This window comes from Papio anubis, chromosome 20, assembly GCF_008728515.1.
Source record: "Papio anubis isolate 15944 chromosome 20, Panubis1.0, whole genome shotgun sequence".
NCBI classification, from domain to species: Eukaryota; Metazoa; Chordata; class Mammalia; order Primates; family Cercopithecidae; genus Papio; species Papio anubis.
Window position 1 is genome coordinate 616,320 of NC_044995.1, and position 18,485 is coordinate 634,804.

At 48.5% G+C, this 18,485-nt stretch overlaps 1 protein-coding gene across 1 annotated transcript in view; it reads left to right on the forward strand.

The window, feature by feature from the left end:
- The window catches only part of PLA2G4C (phospholipase A2 group IVC), a 50,734-nt gene extending 32,480 nt beyond the window's left edge, over positions 1–18,254 (forward strand). Inside the window, exons 12-15 of the mRNA XM_031660361.1 lie at positions 5,038–5,192; positions 12,520–12,691; positions 14,388–14,581; positions 17,538–18,254. Of these exons, the coding sequence (XP_031516221.1) occupies positions 5,038–5,192; positions 12,520–12,691; positions 14,388–14,542 (482 nt within the window). The 3' untranslated portion in view covers positions 14,543–14,581; positions 17,538–18,254. The remainder of the gene's footprint in view (positions 1–5,037; positions 5,193–12,519; positions 12,692–14,387; positions 14,582–17,537) is intronic.
- Positions 18,255–18,485: the final 231 nt, after the last annotated feature.

The following is an 18,485-nucleotide window of genomic DNA, read 5'->3' on the forward strand; positions in this document are numbered from 1 at the left end:
ATCCCACTGCACACCAGCCTGGCGACAGAGAGAGACACTATCTTAAAACAAACAAACAAAAAGAAACACTTGTATGGGTTTTCCCTTCATGGGGCTGACCCTGTCATTCGAGCGGAATTGATGTCAGGCTCCTGGGAACTCACACTAAGGCCATTTAATAGTCTCCATAAGCTGCAATGTTCATGGCTGGTGGAGATCACTCGTGTGTGTGTGTCTTGCTCTTGTTTCCCAGGTTGGGAATGCAGTGGTGCAATCATGGCTCACTGCAGCCTCGGCCTTCCCAGCTCAAGCAATCCTCCCATTTCAGCCTCCCGAGTAGCTGGGAACACAGGCACACAGCATCATGCCCGGCTAATTTTTGTTTTTATTTTCCATAGAGATGAGGTCTCACTATGTTGCCCAGACTGATCTTGAACTCCTGGGCTCAAGCCAGCCTCCAACTTCGGCCTCCCAAAGTGCTGGGATTACAGGTGTGAGCCACCCCACACCTAGCCTTCCCCACTCTTTTGTTACAAGACTATAGTGAACATCTTTATATTTGTGGCCCTGTTGCCCTTGTGCAACTCGGGAAAAGGTGCATCTCCCAGGGCGGTGAATTCTAAAATGTGCCCCCTTGGCCAGGGCTGTGTGTGGCCTGGGAAGGGAACCCTGGCTGGATGTCAGTCCTGCTCACCTCTCCCGGGGTGCTTCCTGCCAGGAACACAGGACTTGAGCTGTGTCTGAGCACCATGCCACACAGCTGCCAGGTCTTATGGCCTCGGAATACACTTTCAAGCGTCGAGTCACTGGATCATGGCGATGAGTGTTTTAGCATCAAATTTCTCTCTGAAGGGCGTGGATGAAGTTGCTTTCTCAGTAGCAATATATGAGAGTGTAAACCAAAAATAAAATTCTAAGCCCTGCACCACCCAACCATCTGAATGGACCTCTCCTCTCAACCAGGGCACTCCAAAGTTAACCTGAAAAATGAGTTCAGGCCATGATGGGAAATGGGGGTTGGACATGCCTCCTTATAACCCTCCTCTCTTTTGGAATTCAGAAAAAGCCAACTAGCAGTCATGTCAACACAGTTTTTTTTTTTTTTGAGATGGAGTTTTGCATTTTTTGCCCAGGCTGGAGTGCAATGGCATGATCTTGGCTCACCGCAATCTAGGCCTCCCGAGTTCAAGCAATTCTCCTGCCTCCCGAGTAGCTGGGATTACAGGCATGCACCACCACGCCCAGCTAATTTTGTATTTTTAGTAGAGACAGGATTTCTCCTTGTTGGTCAGGCTGATCTCGAACTCCTGACCTCGTGATCTACCCACCTTGGCCTCCCAAAGTGTTGGGATTACAGATGTGAGCTATCTCAACACAGATTTTAAGTCTGATAAGAAACATTTACATTCTGTTCTCTCTGAAGCCTGCTACCTGGAGGCTTCATCTGCATGATAAAACTTTGGTCTCCACAACCCCTTGTCATAACCCAGACATTCCTTTCTATTGCTAATAACTCTTTAAACCAATAGCCAATCATATATTTTTATTTTCCATTTATTTATTTATTTATTTATTTAGTGATGGAGTTTCGCTCTGTCACCCAGGCTGCAGTATAGTGGCACTATCTTGGCTCACTGCAACCTCCACCTCCTGGGTTCAAGCGATTCTCCTGCCTCAGCCTCCTGAGTAGCTGGGATTACAGGCACCTATCACCATGCTCAGCTAATTTTTGTATTTTTAGTGGAGATGGGGTTTCACCACATTGGCCAGGCTGGTCTCGAACTCCTAACCTCAGATGATCCACCCACCTTGGCCTCCCAAAGTGCTGGGATTATAGGTGTGCAGGTGTTAGCCACTGTGCCCAGCCGTCAATCAGAAAATTTTAAATCTACCTATAACCTGGAAGCACCCCCACCCCTCCTCACCCCTCACCTCCACCCCTCCACCACTTCAAGTTGTCTCACCTTTCTGGACCGAACCAAGGTATATCTTAGATGTATTTGATTGATGTCTCATGTCTCCCTAAAATGTATAAACCTAGGCTGTGTCCCGACCACCTTGGCCACACATTCTCAGGATCTCCTGAGGACTGCATCATGGGCCATTGGTCACTCACATTTGGCTCAGAATAAACCTCTTCAAATATTTTCCAGAGTTTGACTCTTTTCATTGACAAGAGGAAACATTCCCAGCGGTACTATCCTAGTCTGCTCGGGCTGCTGTGACACAATCCCACAGACTGGGTGACTTAAACAACAGACATTTATTTTCTCACCATTCTCAAGGCTGGAAGTCCAAAATCAAGGTGTCTGTGGGGTGGGTTCCTTCTGAGGCCTCTCTTGGCAGCTTGCAGACAGCGCCTTCTCCCTGCATCCTCGCATGGTCTTTGCTTCAGGTGTATCTATGTTCTAATCCCCTCTTCTTAGAAGAGCACCATCATTCTATTGGAATGTTTCAAAGTTTTGTTATGCAGATGTGTGAGAGGCATTTGAACCAGAGTGACTCCATCTTGAATGAGGGCTAGGAAAAATGAGGCTCAGCCTTGCTGGGCTATATCCCCAGGAAGTTAGGCATTCCTAGCCCCTAGGTGTTTATGGTTAAGGGAACAGATTAATAATGTTTACTAAATAGACTCAGGCCCAGGAATGTCCTGATATCCTGATATCTTGAGAACAGAAGCATTCCTAATTTTGCTTTAAAAATAATAATATAAGTTCTTGCAAAATATAGTAATTGTGTTTTGTTTTTTGTTTTGTTTTGTTTTTCTTTTTTTGTTGTTTTTTGTTTTTTGTTTTAGACAGAGGTTTGCTCTTTGTCACCCAGGCTAGAGTGCAGTGGCGCAATCTCGGCTCACTGCAACCTCTGTCTCCCAGGTTCAAGCGATTCTCCTGCCTCAGCCTCCCAAGTAGCTGGGATTACAGGCATGCGCCACCACACCCTGCTAATTTTTGTATTTTTAGTAGAGACAGGGTTTCGCCATGTTGGCCAGGCTGGTCTCAAACTCCTGACCTCAGGTGATCCACCTGCCTCGGCCTCCCAAAATGCTGAGATTACAGGCATGAACCACCGCGCCCAGCCAAAATATAGTAATTATGAAAATCAACCCTTTATCACAAACCCTTGTAGCAGAGCACATCTCCCCATGTTTTGTTGTTGTTGTTGTTTTCCTATATATAACAAAAGAAGGAGGTGATGCATTCCTCCTCTGACTTTCGGGAGCACCCTATTCTGTCTATGGAGTAACTGTTCTTTCACCCCTTTGCTTTCTTAACAGACTTGCTTTCACTTTGCACTGTGGACTCACCCTGAATTCTTTCTTGTGTGAGATCCAAGAACCCTTTCTTGGGGTCTGGATCGGGACCCCTTTCCAGTAACAGATGGAGGCTCCAGGTAGCAAGCTGCAGAGAGAATAGATTGGGAATGGTTCTTATCAGATTTAAGCTCTGTGTTGATGTTAAATGCTGCTCAGCTTTCCCTAATTTCCCAAAGGGAGGAGGGCGTCGTGAGGCACGTCTGACCCTCCCTTCCTGTCACGGCCAGGACTAGGTTTTCAGGTTAACTTTGGAGTACCCTGGCCAAGAGGAAGGGTTCATTCAGATGGTTGAGGTGGTGGAGGGTGCTTATCATTTTATTTTTGGTTTATGCTGTGAAAGGAAAATAAATCTTGGGACCCCAAAATCACCAAGCCAAAGGGAAAAGTCAAGCTGGCAACGGCTTAGGGCAAACCTACCTCCCATTTGATTCAAAGTCACCCCTCTGCTCACTGAGATAAATGCATATCTGATTGCCTCCAGTTGGAAAGGCTAATCAGAAACTGGAAAGAATGTTGGCCAGGCTAGATGGCTCACGCCTGTAATCCCAGCACTTTGGGAGACTGAGGTGGGCAGATCACGAGGTCAGGAGTTCAAGACCAGCCTGGCCAAGATGGGGAAACCCTGTCTCTACTAAAAATACAAAAATCAGCCCAGCATGGTGGTGGGTGCCTGTAATCCCAGCTGCTCGGGAGGCTGAGGCAGAGAATCGCTTGAAGCCGGGAGGGAGAGGTTGCAGTGAGCTGAGATCGCGCCACTGCACTCCCGCCTGGGCGACAGAACGAGACTCCATCTCAAAAAAAAAAAAAAAAAAATGCAACCATTTACTTCCTATCTACCTGTGACCTGGAAAAGAATGCAACCATTTACTTCCTATCTACCTGTGACCTGGAAGCCCCTTCCCTGCTTTGAGTTGTCCCACCTTTCCAGACCGAACCAGTGTTCATCTTACATATATTGACGTCTCAGGTCTCCCTAAAACGTCGAAACCAAGCTGTGCCCCAACCGCCTTGGGCACATGTCATCATGACCTCCTGAGACTGCGTCACCGGCATGCGTCCTTAACCTTGGCAAAATAAACTTTCTACACTGACCGAGACCTGTCTCAGAAATACTGGGTTAACAACATTCTCACGTATTGCTGCTGAGAAGGCAGCTTTGTTTGGAACTTCACGCCAAAAACCCTATTATTACTTCTTTAAAGACCCTGTCTCCAAATACAGTCACATTCTAAGGTACTGGGTGTAAGGGCTTTAACATGTGTTTGAATTATTGATTTGGAGATGGAGTCTCGCTCTGTCACCCAGGCTGGAGTGCAGTGGCGTGATCTCAGCTCCGTGCAACCTCCGCCTCATGGGTTCAAGTGATCCTTCTGCCTCAGCCTCCCGAGTAGCTGGGATTACAGGCACACGCCGCCACACCCAGCTAATCTTGGTATTTTTAGTAGAGACAGGGTTTCACCGTGTTGGCCAGGCTGATCTTGAACTCCTGACCTCAAGTGATCCGCCCACCTCAGCCTCCCAAAGTGCTGGGATTATAGGCGTGAGGCACCACGCCTCAACATATGAATCAGGGCTTCAACATATGAATCTGGGAAGAGACAGAAGTCAGCTCCTAGTGGGCAACCTCACGACTGCTGTCTACACTGACAATAATCATCTTCCCATCTCCCTCCCTGCCTTCCATTTACAAGTCTTGCTTTCAGTCCCTGGAAGCAGCTGATCCTCTTTCTTCCTGGGCACCGCAGGTGGCATCCGGGACAAGACAATGAGTAGCCGGAGGCACCTCCACCTGGTGGATGCTGGTTTAGCCATCAACACTCCCTTCCCACTTGTGCTGCCCCCGACACGGGAGGTTCACCTCATCCTCTCCTTCGACTTCAGTGCCGGAGATCCTTTCGAGGTAATGGAGAAGGGCCTTGGGGCTGGTCCTGGGTGGGAGGTGGGCTGCAGTGAAGCTGACTTTGAGGAGGAACTGAGGACGCGGAAAGTGGAAAGTGGGCAGTGGGGAGGTGCTGGCTGGGAAGTCCTGAGAGCCAAATCAACTCACCCATTGCTCCCAAAGCACCCGCAGTCGGCCACATCCAAAGAGCTTTTGATCCAAAGCCATCCCAGACCTTCCCGGGCCCCTCTTCCTGGCAGATGACGCTCCCCACTTCTGCGCCTTGCCTGCCCATTCATACCAGTTTGACCTGCGACAGTCTAGCTCCTCACCTGTGCACCTCCTTCCCCAGGCGTGCATGTCTCCAGCCCCGGGGGCGTGTCTTCCTGCTCATCTGGGCTTCCTGGGCAGATAGTGGCCCTCGATAAATGTTTGCTGAGTGAGAACATACGCCAGTATATTCGTCCTTAGCATACATTGCACCGTCACCATGACCACTAGGATCCGTTATCCCTGCCTTCATATCCCGAGTCTGCCACTTACCAGCTGCGTGGCCTGATCCAATGTACGTAACTTCTGTGCCTCTTGGTGTCCTCAGCTGTAAAACTGGGCTAACGATGGCTCCCCCAGGAGTTGTTCTGTGGTTTAAATTAATACTTGTTAATACATGTGAAGTGTTTAGCACAGTGCCTGCCATTTACTGTGGGGTTTATAAACATTTTCTTCCTCTTCTTTCCTCTCCTCCCCTCCCCTCTCCTTCTCTGCCCTGCCCTGCCCTGCCCTCCTTTGGAGACTGGGTCTCACCCTATCGCGCAGGCTGGAGTGCAGTGTTGTGATCATAGCTCACTGCAGCCTCAACCTCCTGGGCTCAAGCGATCCTCCCACCTCACCCTCCCAAGTAGCTGGCACCGCAGGCACACACCACCACGCCAGGCTGGTTTTCTAAATTGTTTTAGAGACAGGGTCTTGCTATGTTGCCCAGGCTGGTCTTGAACTCCTGGCCTCAAGCAATTCTCCTACCACCCAAGGCTAGGATTACAGGCACAAGCCACCCTGCCCAGCTATTTTCTTTAAAAATATATACACATACAATATACACGTACATAATACGTAACTATTACATGATATATATCAATACATAGTAGTATATATAAAATAATCATGGTAAAACATATCGTCTATTATATTTATGTGTAATGTAATATATACTTATATTCACACACATCTATCAGTTTACATTCTATAATATGAATTAGGAATGTCCATCCTCCTCCCCATGCCATGAGCCAAAACCCACTTGTCACCATCTTTCTAGACCCTGGGCCTTGGAATACCCAGGCTTTCTGGTCTTAGGATTTCTGCTGAAATAAAGATCCCAAGACAATATGATAAAGGTGGAACTATCAAGGTCTTGGGAGTCCTTTTCTGCCAAATCTCTGCTGCATGACCCCAAGCGATAGGCTTAACCTCTGAGCCTCAGTTTTCTCATCCTGAAAATGGGAATCGTATCATCTGGCTCACAGAAGATCTGCAGAGCCTCTGCACCATGCCTGGTCCGTAGCTGGTGTTCAGGATGAACAACAATGCGTATCTGGTGATGACGAGAATAGCAAGAGTAATGGTAAGAAAAACAGCAGCATTTGTTAAACTTCAATCAAAGATGACTTCGGAGACCTGCGCTGTCCAGTACTGTGGTTGCCGGCCACATGTGGCATTTGAGCACTTGAGATGTGCCTGGCCCAAGATGAGGTGTGCTGTGAGGATAAAATACACCTCAGATGTTAATGACCGCATATGGAAAACGCATGTAGAAGACCTTATTCATGATTGGTATATTGATGTACTAGGCAGGTTTCTCCAGAGGGACAGAACCAATAGGACCTACGTCTAGATGAAAGGGAGTTTCATGATCACAAGGTGGAGCCCTACAATAGGCCGTCTGCAAGCTGAGGAAGAAACAAACCAATAGTGCCTCAGTCCGAGTCTGAAAGCCTGGAAAGTAGAGAAGCCCAGCCGGGCGCAGTGGCTCATGCCTGTAATCCCAGCACTTTGGGAGGCTGAGGCAGGTGGATCACCTGAGGTCGGGAGTTCGAGACCAGCCTGGCCAACCTGGTGAAACTCCATCTCTACTAACAATAGAAAATGTAGCTGGGCGTGGTGACGGGTGCCTGTAATCCCAGCTACTTGGGAGGCTGAGGCAGGAGAATCACTTGAACCCAGGAGACGGAGATTGCAGTGAACCAAGATTGCGCCATTGCACTCCAAGCTGGGCAACAAGAGCAAAACTCCATCTCAAAAAAAAAGAAAAAAAGTAGGGAAGCCCACGGTGCAGCCTTCGTCTGTAGCCAAAGGCCCTAGAGTCCCTGGCGAGCCTCTGGTGTAAATCTAAGAGTCCAAAGGCCAAAAAACCTGGAATGTGATGTTCAAGGGCAGGAAACATCCAACACGGGAGAAAGATGAAAGCCAGAGGACCCAGCAAACCAGCTTCTCCCACCTTCTTCCGCCTGCTTTGTTCTAGTCACACTGGCAGCCAACTGGAGGGTGCCCACCCACACTGAGGGTGGGTCTCCCTCTCCCAGTCCACCGACTCAAATGCTCATCTCCTCTGACAGCACCCTCACAGACACACCCGGAAACAATACCAGCTTTCGAGGCACCCTTCAATCCAATCAAGTCGACACCTAATATTCACCATCACAATTGATTACACATCGAGGCAATCATACTTTTGACATATTGCATGAGATAAAACTTTTTCCTTCAAATGTGCTTAATGTAATTGGGTGGTTACAAATTAATAAACAGAAATTTAAGCAAGATGTATCTGTAATAATTTAACAGAACCTGATCATCTAAGTTTTTTTCATTTTTCTCAAATTCATCTTTAATTATTTTCATGATGGGGCTTGTAAGAAAACTAACCAACATGTAGATGCTATAGTTGACTGTCAAATCTTTTTTGTTTGTTTGTTTTTGAGATGTGATCTTGGCTCACTGCAACCTCCACCTCCCGGGTTCAAGTGATTCTCTTGCCTCAGCCTCCCGAGTAGCTGGGATTACAGGCGTGCGCCACCATGCATGGCTAATTTTTTGTTTTTTTAGTAGAGACGGGGTTTCACCATGTTGGCCAGGATGGTCTCGAACTCCTGACCTCAGGTGATCCGCCCACCTCAGCCTCCCAATGTGGGATTATGAAGTGAACCCGTGCCCAACCGGTCAAATCTTTAAAGGTACTTATGAGTGAATTCCTCTGTAATACAATTGTATGAGCACCTTCATGGTATTTCTGTTTTATATTTGAAAAGTGGCTTTGGTGGCTCCGCCTGTAATCCCAGCACTTTGGGGGCTTGGCCGAGATCACCAAGGTCAGAAGTCAGACCATCTGGCTAACAGGTGAAAGCCCGTCTCTACTAAAAGCCAAAAAAACTAGCGAGGCCGAGGTGGCTGAGGCTAGTCCCAACTAGGAGGCTGGTAGGGAGAATCGTGGTGGGGTAGACTTGCAGTGGCTGGAGATCTGGCCACTGCACTCCAGCCTGGGGAAAGACAGAAGACTCGTCTCTAAAAAAAAAAAAATTGTGAGTATGGTGAGCTCCTCCTGTAATCTCAGTGCTTTGCAGGAGGCCAAAGTGGGAGGATCACTTGAGATCCAGCAATTCCAGAACCAGGCATAGGCAACATAGCAAGACCCCACCTCTACAAATTTTTTTTCTTTGAGACCAGAGTTTTGCTCTTGTTGCCCAGGCTGGGTGTGGAGAGATCTCGGCTCACTGCAACCTCGCTCCACGGGTTTCAAGTGATTCTCCTGCCTCCAGCCTCATGAGTTGCTGCTGGGATTACAGGCATGTCTACCATGCCGGCTAATTTTGTATTTTTAGTAGAGATGGGGGTTTCTCCATGTTGGTCAGGCTTTGGTCTTGAACTCCTGACGCCCAGGTGATCACCGCCTCAGCCTCCCGAAGTGCTGGGATTACAGTAAAAAAAAGTGAGCCACCACATCCGACCCAAAATTTTTTTTTTTAGTTAGTGGGCGCGGTGGCTCCGCGCCTGTAATCCCAGCTGCCAAGGAAGGTTGAGATGGGATCCTGAGCCTAGGGCTTCTTCCAGAGACTACAAGTAAGCCATGGTGCACCACTGCATAGCCTGGGTGACAGCAAGATACATGCCTAAAGATAAGTATGTAGGGAAAGTGTTAGAGTCAGATATTCAACTCAATATAAAATAAGAAGAAGAGGCCGGGTGCAGTGAAACCATACCTGTAATCAGCACTTTGGGAGGCAAGCCAGTGGATCACCTGAGGTCAGGAGTTGAGACCAGCCTAGCCAACATGAGTTGAAACCTAGATACACAACTAAACTAAAAATACAAAAATTAGCCAGGCATGGCTGCGTGCCCTGTAATCCCAGCTACTGGGGGTCTGAGGCAGGGCGATCACTTGAACCTGGGAGGCAGAGGTTGCAGTGAAGTCGGATTGAACATGCTGGCACGCCAGACAATTTGCGGGATCCGACCCGCCGAACCGCCAGAACCGCCAGCGGGCTGGCGCCAGCGGGCGACCGCCAGACCAGACGAACTGGTGAAGCTCAAGGAAGAAGAAAGAAGAAGAAGAAGAAGAAACACTTGTTGAGAGACTGCATCTCCTTTTGCTAATAAGTGGTTTCTAGTTGTAACACCAGTCCTCTGAACAAAGAAGTCACTTTTGAGTACATAAGGAAAAATAACCACATGCTAAAAGGATAAGACATTCCTCTGACATCTTTACTAGGCCATCTCTTCCTCTAACACTTCAGAAGCTTAGAAATGTAAAATATTCTTTTGTTAGCTGCAAGAACAAGATAAAGGAGAAATACCCACTTTCTTGGTCCTTGCTCACTAAGTCGATGATGGTTATGCAAAGTCTGCATTTGTGTGCAAAACACACACTGATCTTTTTTTAACTTTTAAGTTCAGGGGTTCAAGTACAGGTTTGTTCCAAAGGTAAACTTGTGTCCTGGGGATTTGTTGTACCGATTATTTCATCATCCAGGTATTAAGCCTAGTACCCATTAGTTATAGCTCCTGATCCTCTCCCTCCTCCCACCCTCCAGCCAGCGCTGCGCCCCAGTGTGTGTTGTTCCCCTCTGTGTGTCCATGTGTTCTCATCATTCAGCTCCCACTTAGAAGTGAGAACATGCAGTATTTGGTTTTCTGTTCCTGGAAAAACACTTATACATTTATCTTTTTTTTTTTTTTTTTTGAGACAGAGGCTCGTTCTTATCACCCAGGCTAGAGTGCAATGGCGCTATCTGGGCTCACTGCAATCTCTGCCTCCCATGTTCAAGTGATTCTCCTGTCTCAGCCTCCTGAGTAGCTGGGACTACAGGTGCCTGCCACCATGCTTGGCTAATTTTTTGCAATTTTAGTAGGGATGGGGTTTCACTGTGTTAGCCAGGATGGTCTCAATCTCTTGACCTTGTGATCTGCCCACCTCAGCCTCCCAAAGTGCTGGGATTACAGGCATGAGCCATGAGCCACCATGCCCAGCCTATCTTTTTTGGGTTTTTTTTTGTTTTTTTTTTGAGACAGAGTCTCACTCTTGTTGCCCAGGCTGGAGTGCAATGGCGCTATCTGGGCTCACTGCAACCTCTGCCTCCCGGGTTCAAGAGATTGTCCTGTCTCAGCCTCCCGAGTAGCTGGGATTACAGGCGCCCGCTACCATGCCTGGCTAATTTTTGTATTTTTAATAGAGACAGGGTTTCACCGCATTGGCCAGGTTGGTCTCAAGCTCCTGACCTCAGGTGATCTGCCCGCCTCGGCCTCCCAAAGTGCTGGGATTGCAGATGTGAGCCACCACGCCTGGCCCACATTTATCTTTATTCTCCTTGCTTAGTTTTGTCAGTTAACTTGCAGAACTTAACGGATGCCTTTCTAAGACACAGAGACTGAGATATGTTTTTTTTGTTGTTGTTGTTGTTGTTTTTATTTGAGACGGAGTCTCGCTCTGTCGCCCAGGCTGGAGTGCAGTGGCCGGATCTCAGCTCACTGCAAGCTCCGCCTCCCGGGTTTACGCTATTCTCCTGCTTCAGCCTCCCGAGTAGCTGGGACTACAGGTGCCCACCACCTCGCCCGGCTAGTTTTTGGGGTTTCACTGTGTTAGCCAGGATGGTCTCAATCTCCTGACCTCATGATCCGCCCGTCTCGGCCTCCCAAAGTGCTGGGATTACAGGCTTAAGCCACCGCGCCTGGCTGAGATGTGTTTTATGTAACTTCAGTAACCTCAGTGCTACAGTAATGAGACATGCAGTGTCCTTTTGCTCTGCTTCAAGACAGCAGGGAAGGAGGTCGTAGGAAAAAGAATAAATGAAATTTGTTACAACTGAGAAACAACTTCTCATTAAGTTTCTCCATGCTGTCACCTTTATTTAAAATTTATTTTTAAAATTAATTTATCCTACTTCTTTTTGCTTTCTTCAAGTGCAGCAAGTAGACAATAGAAAAGTATTTTATGGCCAGGCACGGTGGCTCACTCCTGTAATCCCAGCACTTTGGGAAACCGAGGCGGGTGGATCACCTGAGGATCCCTAGCCTGACCAACATGGAGAAACCCCATCTTTACCAAAAATACAAAATTAACTGGGCATGGTGGCACATGTCTGTAAACCCAGCTACTCGGGAGGCTGAGGCAGGAGAATCGCTCGAACCCGGGAGGCAGAGGTTGCGGTGAGCCGAGATCGTGCCATTGCACTCCAGCCTGGGCAACAAGAGTGAAACTCCATCTAAAAAATAAGAAAACAAAAGAAAAGTACCTTCACGGTGACATTATATTCCTGTTACACAGTGATGATGGAGAATATCTCATTTATCTTCCAAATACCCCTGTGAGGTGGATATTACAGACCTCCTTTGCAGAGGTGGTGAGATGTACCCATACCACACATCTCTTTGGACCCCTGGGCTCAAATGGTCTTCCCATCTCAGCTTCCTGAGTAGCTAGGGCTACCCGTGCATGCCCCTATGCCTGGCTAATTGAAAAAAAAAAAAATTATTGTAGAGATGAGGTCTCCAACATCTTTCTGTGGCAGAGCTGGGATTCAAAGCCTCATCTAGGCACCATTTTCCTTGTCCTCTGAGTCCCACAGCCCCCAGCCCGAAAGGTTACTCTCTAACCTCGCAAATATTGTCTCCAGGTGGGCCCGGCGTGCGGGTGATGGCAGAGGCTCACTCTTTCCCTTACAGAAGATGTTGTCCCTGTCCAAGCTGAGCCCTGCTCTGTCGTGTGTCTGGACTGTTAGCTGAGGTCCCGTCAGGTCTCCAGGCCCCGGAGGTCTTCTGGGAGAGGTCTTGCAACAGTTTCTTATTGCCTCCTCCTCAGACCATCCGGGCTACCACTGACTATTGCCGCCGCCACAAGATCCCCTTTCCCCACGTAGAAGAGGCTAAGCTGGATTTGTGGTCCAAGGCCCCCGCCAGCTGCTACATCCTGAAAGGAGAAACCGGACCAGTGGTGATGCATTTTCCCCTGTTCAACACAGATGCCTGTGGAGGTAGGTGCAGGGGAGAAGCAGGTTGAGAAGCCACCTATGTTAGTCTGTTCTCACACTGCTAATAAAGACATACCTGAGACTGGGTAATTTACAAAGGAAGATTTAATTGACTCACAGTTCAGCATGGCTGGAGAGGCCTCAGGAAACTTACAATCATGGTGGAAAGTGAAGGGGAAGCAAGGCACCTTCTTCACAAGGCAGCAGGGAGGAGAAGTGAGTGCCAGCAGGGGAACTGCCAGGTGCTTATAAAACCATCAGATCATTTGGGCGCGGTGGCTCACACCTGTAAGCCCAGCACTTTGAGAGGCTGAGGCAGGTGGATCACAAGGTCAGGAGATCGAGACCATCCTGGCTAACACATTGAAACCCTGTCTCTACTGAAAATACAAAAAAAAAAAAAAAATTGCTGGGCATGGTGGCGCGTGTCTGTAATCCCAGCTACTCAGGAGACTGAGGCAGGAGAATCACTTGAACCTGGGAGAAAGAGGTTGCAGTGAGCCGGGATCACGCTACTGCACTCCAGCCTGGCAACAGAGTGAGACTCCTTCTCAAACAAATAAATTAATACATACCATCAAATCTCGTGAGAACTCGCTCACTGTCACGAGAACAGCATGAAGGTAACCACTTCCATGCTTCAATTACCTCCCACGGCACTTGGGGATTATGGGAACTACAATTCAAGATGAGATTTGGGTGGGGACACAGCCAAACCATATCAACACCAGGCCAGGCTGAATGGATCTGCGCTGTGCCCTGGGGGACATCTCGTTATGCTCCAACATCTGATGGTCCAGTGAGTCATCCTGTCCACCCTCGGGCCTGGAGGATGCCAGGCTGCCTCCCTCGGTCTTGCATGCCTCTGCATGTTGCTGCCTCTCTGCAGCATTCTTGTCCTACCTGAATATCCAATGCCTTCCACCTGGACATCCCACATTCCTCATCCAGTCTCAGGTGAGCAGCTGCCTGGAAGGCCTAGAATCCAGGATAGGTGGTACTCCAGGGCCTGATTGTACCACTTCCCACAGTGGACTCCTTTTAGCTTGTCAATCATGTCTCCTGCGATGAGACTCCCATTAGGGATAAATTGTGTCTGTTTTCTTCCTTCATTTAACAAACACTTATTGGTTACCTACGCTGCATCAGCCGTAGTTCCAGGAGAGGCAGGCTGGAGTAGTAAAGAAGACAGGAAGTGGGGGGCCAGGCGCGGTAGCTCACACCTGTAATCCCAGCACTTTGGGAGGCCAAGCAGGGGCAGATCACCTGAGGTCAAGAGTGCAAGGCCAGCTTGGCCAACACAGTGAAACCCCATCTCTACTAAAAAATACAAAAAATTCTCCAGGCGTGGTGATGCATGCCCGTAATCCTAGCTACTTGGGAGGCTAAGGCAGGAGAATTACTTGAACCTAGGAGATGGAGGTTACAGTGACCCAAGATAGTGCCATTGCATTCCAGCCTGGGAGACAAGAGTGAGACTCTGTCTCAAAAGACTGGAAGGGGCATGGATCATACAAATATAGATAAATCCATAACCTCATGTGTCAGTAAAACTTTATTTATAAAACCAAAGTGGTGGGCTGACTGGATTTGGTCTACAACTGTAGTTTGACAAGCCCTGATGTAAACAGACAAAATCTGCAGAATTAATTGTCCAAACTCACGATGCATTTTCTTCATTGGTTTGGTTATGCTTCAGATGATATTGAGGCATGGAGTGACACATACGACACATTCAAGCTCGCTGACACCTACACTCTAGATGTGGTGATGCCACTCTTGGCATTAGCCAAGATGAACGTCAGGGAAAACAAGAAGAAGATCCTTAGAGAGATGAGGAACGCGGCCATGTAGGTGGGAGACCATAGTCACTCTGATGCCTATACTCATTCTGTAAGTATCTGTTGGAGAACTTTCTCTGCAACAGGCAGGAGGGCTGAAGGGGTGAAAAAAGATAGGTAGTTTCTCCCCCACTTGAGCTTGTGTCTCAGTAGTGGACTGACCACGAACAGGGTCAGGAGTGAATGGTTTTCTGAAGAGTGAAGCAGGCTGTGTTTGTTTGCTAGGGTTGCTGTAACAAAATACCATTGGCTGGGTGGCTTCACTGAAATTGATGGTCTCATGGTGCTGGAGGCTGGAAGTGTGAATTCACAGTATCAGCAGTGCTGGTTCCTTCTGGGATCTGTGAGGGAGAATTTGTTCCATGCTTGTCTCTGTGTATATTAGTCCATTTTCACATGCTATAAAGAACTACCTGAGACTGGATAATTGATGAAGAAAAGAGGTTTAATTGGCTCACAGTTCCAAAGGCTTAAGAAGAAGCATGACTGAGAGGCCTCAGGAAACTTACAATCGTGGTGGAAGGTGAAGAGGAAGCAAGCACATCTTTACGATGGCAGAGCAGGAGAGAGACAGAGCAAAGCAGGAAGTGCTACACATTTTTTTTTTTTTTTTTTTGAGACGGAGTCTCGCTCTGTCACCCAGGCGGGAGTGCAGTGGCCGGATCTCAGCTCACTGCAAGCTCCGCCTCCCGGGTTTACGCCATTCTCCTGCCTCAGCCTCCCGAGTAGCTGGGACTACAGGCGCCCGCCACCTCGCCCGGCTAAGTTTTTGTATTTTTAGTAGAGACGGGGTTTCACCGTGTTAGCCAGGATGGTCTCGATCTCCTGACCTCGTGATCCGCCCGTCTCGGCCTCCCAAAGTGCTGGGATTACAGGCTTGAGCCACCACGCCCGGCCAACCACAGATATCTCCACAGATAGCTTACTCTATCGATATGGTTTGGCTCTGTGTCCCCACCCAAATCTCATCTCGAATTGTAATCCCTACGTGTCAAGAGAGGGACCTGGTGGGAGGTGATTGGATCTTGGGGGTGACTTCCCTTATGCTGTTTTCATGAGAGTGAGGGGGTTCTCATGAGATCTGATGGTTTTTAAGTGGCAGTTTCCCCTGCTGTCTCTGTCTGTCTCTCTCATTCTCTCTCGTCTCTCCTGCCACCCTGTGAAGAAGATGCCCTGCTTCCACCATGACTATATTAGGTTGGTGCAAAAGTAATTGCAGTTTTGCAACTAAAAGTAATGGCAGAAACCGCAATTACTTTTACACTGACCTAATAAGTTTCCTGAGGCCTCCCCAGCCATGTGGAACTGTGAGTCAGTTAAACTTCTTTTGTTTATACATTACTCAGTCTCAGGTAGTGTCTTTATCGCAGTGTGAGAACGGACTCATACAGTTCTAGAAGTCAGAAATCTGAAACGAGTGTTACGGAGCAAAACCCGAAGTGTTAGCAGGGCCGACTTCTGTGGAGGCTCCAGGGGGGAAGCTGTTCCTTGCCTTTTTCAGCTTCTAGAGGCTACCCACATTCCTTGGCTCATGGCCCCTCCTTCAGCCTCTTGCTTCTGTCATCTCATCTCCTCCTTGCTCTGACCTCCTGCCTTGCTCTTATAAGGAAAGACCCATGTGATTCCATTGGACCCACCCAGATACCCAGGATCCTCTCCTCATCTCAGGATCCTTAGCTTAACCTCATCGGCAGAGTCCCTTTTGCCATGGAAAATCACATACTGGCCAGGAGCAGTGGCTCACACCTGTAATCCCAGCACTTTGGGAGGCCAAGGCAGGCAGTTCGCTTGAGCTCAGGAGTTCAGACCAGCCTGGGCAACATGGCAAGACACCATCTCTACTAAAAGTACAAAAAAATAGCAAGGCATGGTGGTGTATGCCTATGGTCCCAGCTCCTTAGGAGACTGAGGTGGGAGGATTGCTTCACCTTGGGTAGCGGAGGTTACAGTGAGCCCAGATCACACCACTGCACTCCAGCCTAGGTGACAGAGTGAGACCTTGTCTCAAAAAAAAAAAAAAAAAGTCACGTATTCATGGGCTCCAGGGATTAGGATAGGGACATCATTGGGAGCCATTATTCAGCCTGCCACAAAGACACAGGCAGGACCCCGATGACAGAAACCAGGGGAAGAGTTAGAATTTTATTTTGCATATAGTGGGAAGCTGTTGTTAAGTTTTGAGCAGGGGAGTAGCTTTATCTGAGTCACCTTTTCAAAGGCCCACCTGGCTCCAGTGTAGTTGGTCCCTAGACAAGATAATTAGCACCCTGAGGACCAGGTTGAGTCAGTGACCTCAGGGTTGCAAGGTAGAGGGAAGAGAAAGCCACTCTGGGCCTCTGGACCAGTTTGTGTTCCCCAGACAGTTTCCCCAAAAGCCCTGCCTGGCATGGGGAAGGTCGATTATTTGCTACTCATCTGTCTTCTAATGAGGGGTTGTATATTAGTTTGCTGGGGCTGCCATTAAAAAGTACCACAGAGGCTGGGTGTGGTGTCTCAAGTGTGTAATCCCAGCACTTTGGGAGGCGGAGGTGGGTGGATCACGAGGTCAGGAGTTCGAGACCAACCTGGCCAACATGGTGAAGAAGCCCTGCTCTACTAAAAATACAAAACTTAGCTGGGCGTGGTAGTGCGCGCCTGTAGTCCCAGTTACTTGGGAGGCTGAGGCAGGAGAATCGCTTGAACCCAGAAGGTGGAGGTTGCAGTGAGCCCAGATCGTGCCACTGCACTCCAGCCTGCTGACAGAGGGAGACTCCGTCTCAAAAAAGCACCACAGATCAGGTGACTTAAATAACAGACACTTATTGTTTCGCAGTTCTGGAGGCTGGAAGTCCAAGATCAAGGTGTGAGCAGGGGTGGTTTCTCCTGAGGCCTCTCTCCTTGGCTTGCAGATGGTGCCTCCCTGTGTCTACACGTGATCTTCCTCTGTGCCTGTCCACTTCCCACCTTCTCACCTGTAGAACTCAGGGCTTATTTATGCTTATTTGTTGACTCTCTCTCCTCATAACAAGGTGTGCAGCAGTGTGGGGTCAGGAACCACATCACTTTGCCCCCCACAGTGTCCATTCTTTCATTCGTTGATTCCACGAACATTTCCTGGATGCCGACTAGATCCAGTCTGCCCAGGTCCTGCAGCCATGGCTGCATACAGGTCAGGTGAGGCTCTTGCTCTTGTAGAATGGTACCTCCTCCCGGGGGGCAACATGACATAAACAGGTAAACAAAGGAGTCAACAGGATGGCCATGGAGAGTAAGTGCCGTGGAGATGACCAAACCTGCGGTGTGCTGAGGAGTGAAGTGAAGGCTTTTTAGGAAAGGGGCTGGGGGTCTGGGAAGGCATCCCGAGGGAGAGACCTTTCACCTGGGGCTGAATACTGAGAAGGGGTGGCCATGAGGAAGTCTTGGGGAACAGAATTCTGTGCAAAGGGAAAGTAAATGCAAAGTATCTGGAGTGGGAAAGACCTTGATCTATGTCTTACCTGTGTCTATAACATTTTGTACTGATATAAAGGCATATCTGAGGCTGGGTAATTTATAAAGGAAAGAGGTTTATTTGGCTCATGGTTCTGCAGGCTGTGCAAGAAGCATGGCACCTGTATCTACTTCTGGTGAAGGCTTCAGGGAGCATCCAATCCTGGTGGAAGGGGAAGGGGAGATGGCATGTTACATGGCGAGAGAGAGAAGGGAGGAAAGTACCAGTTTCCTTTTAACAACCAGATCTCAAGTGAACTAATAGAGCAAGAACTCACTCATTACCGCAGGGAAGGCACCAACCCATTCATGAAGGATCCACCGCCATGATCCAAACATCTCCCTCTGGGCCCCACCTCCAACACTGGGGATCACATTTCAACGTGAGATTTGGAGGGAATGAATTTCCAAACTATATCAGTCTATTCAAGGAACAGGAAGAAAGCTGCTATTGCTGGATCAGGGTAGGGAAAGCGCGGAATGAAAGG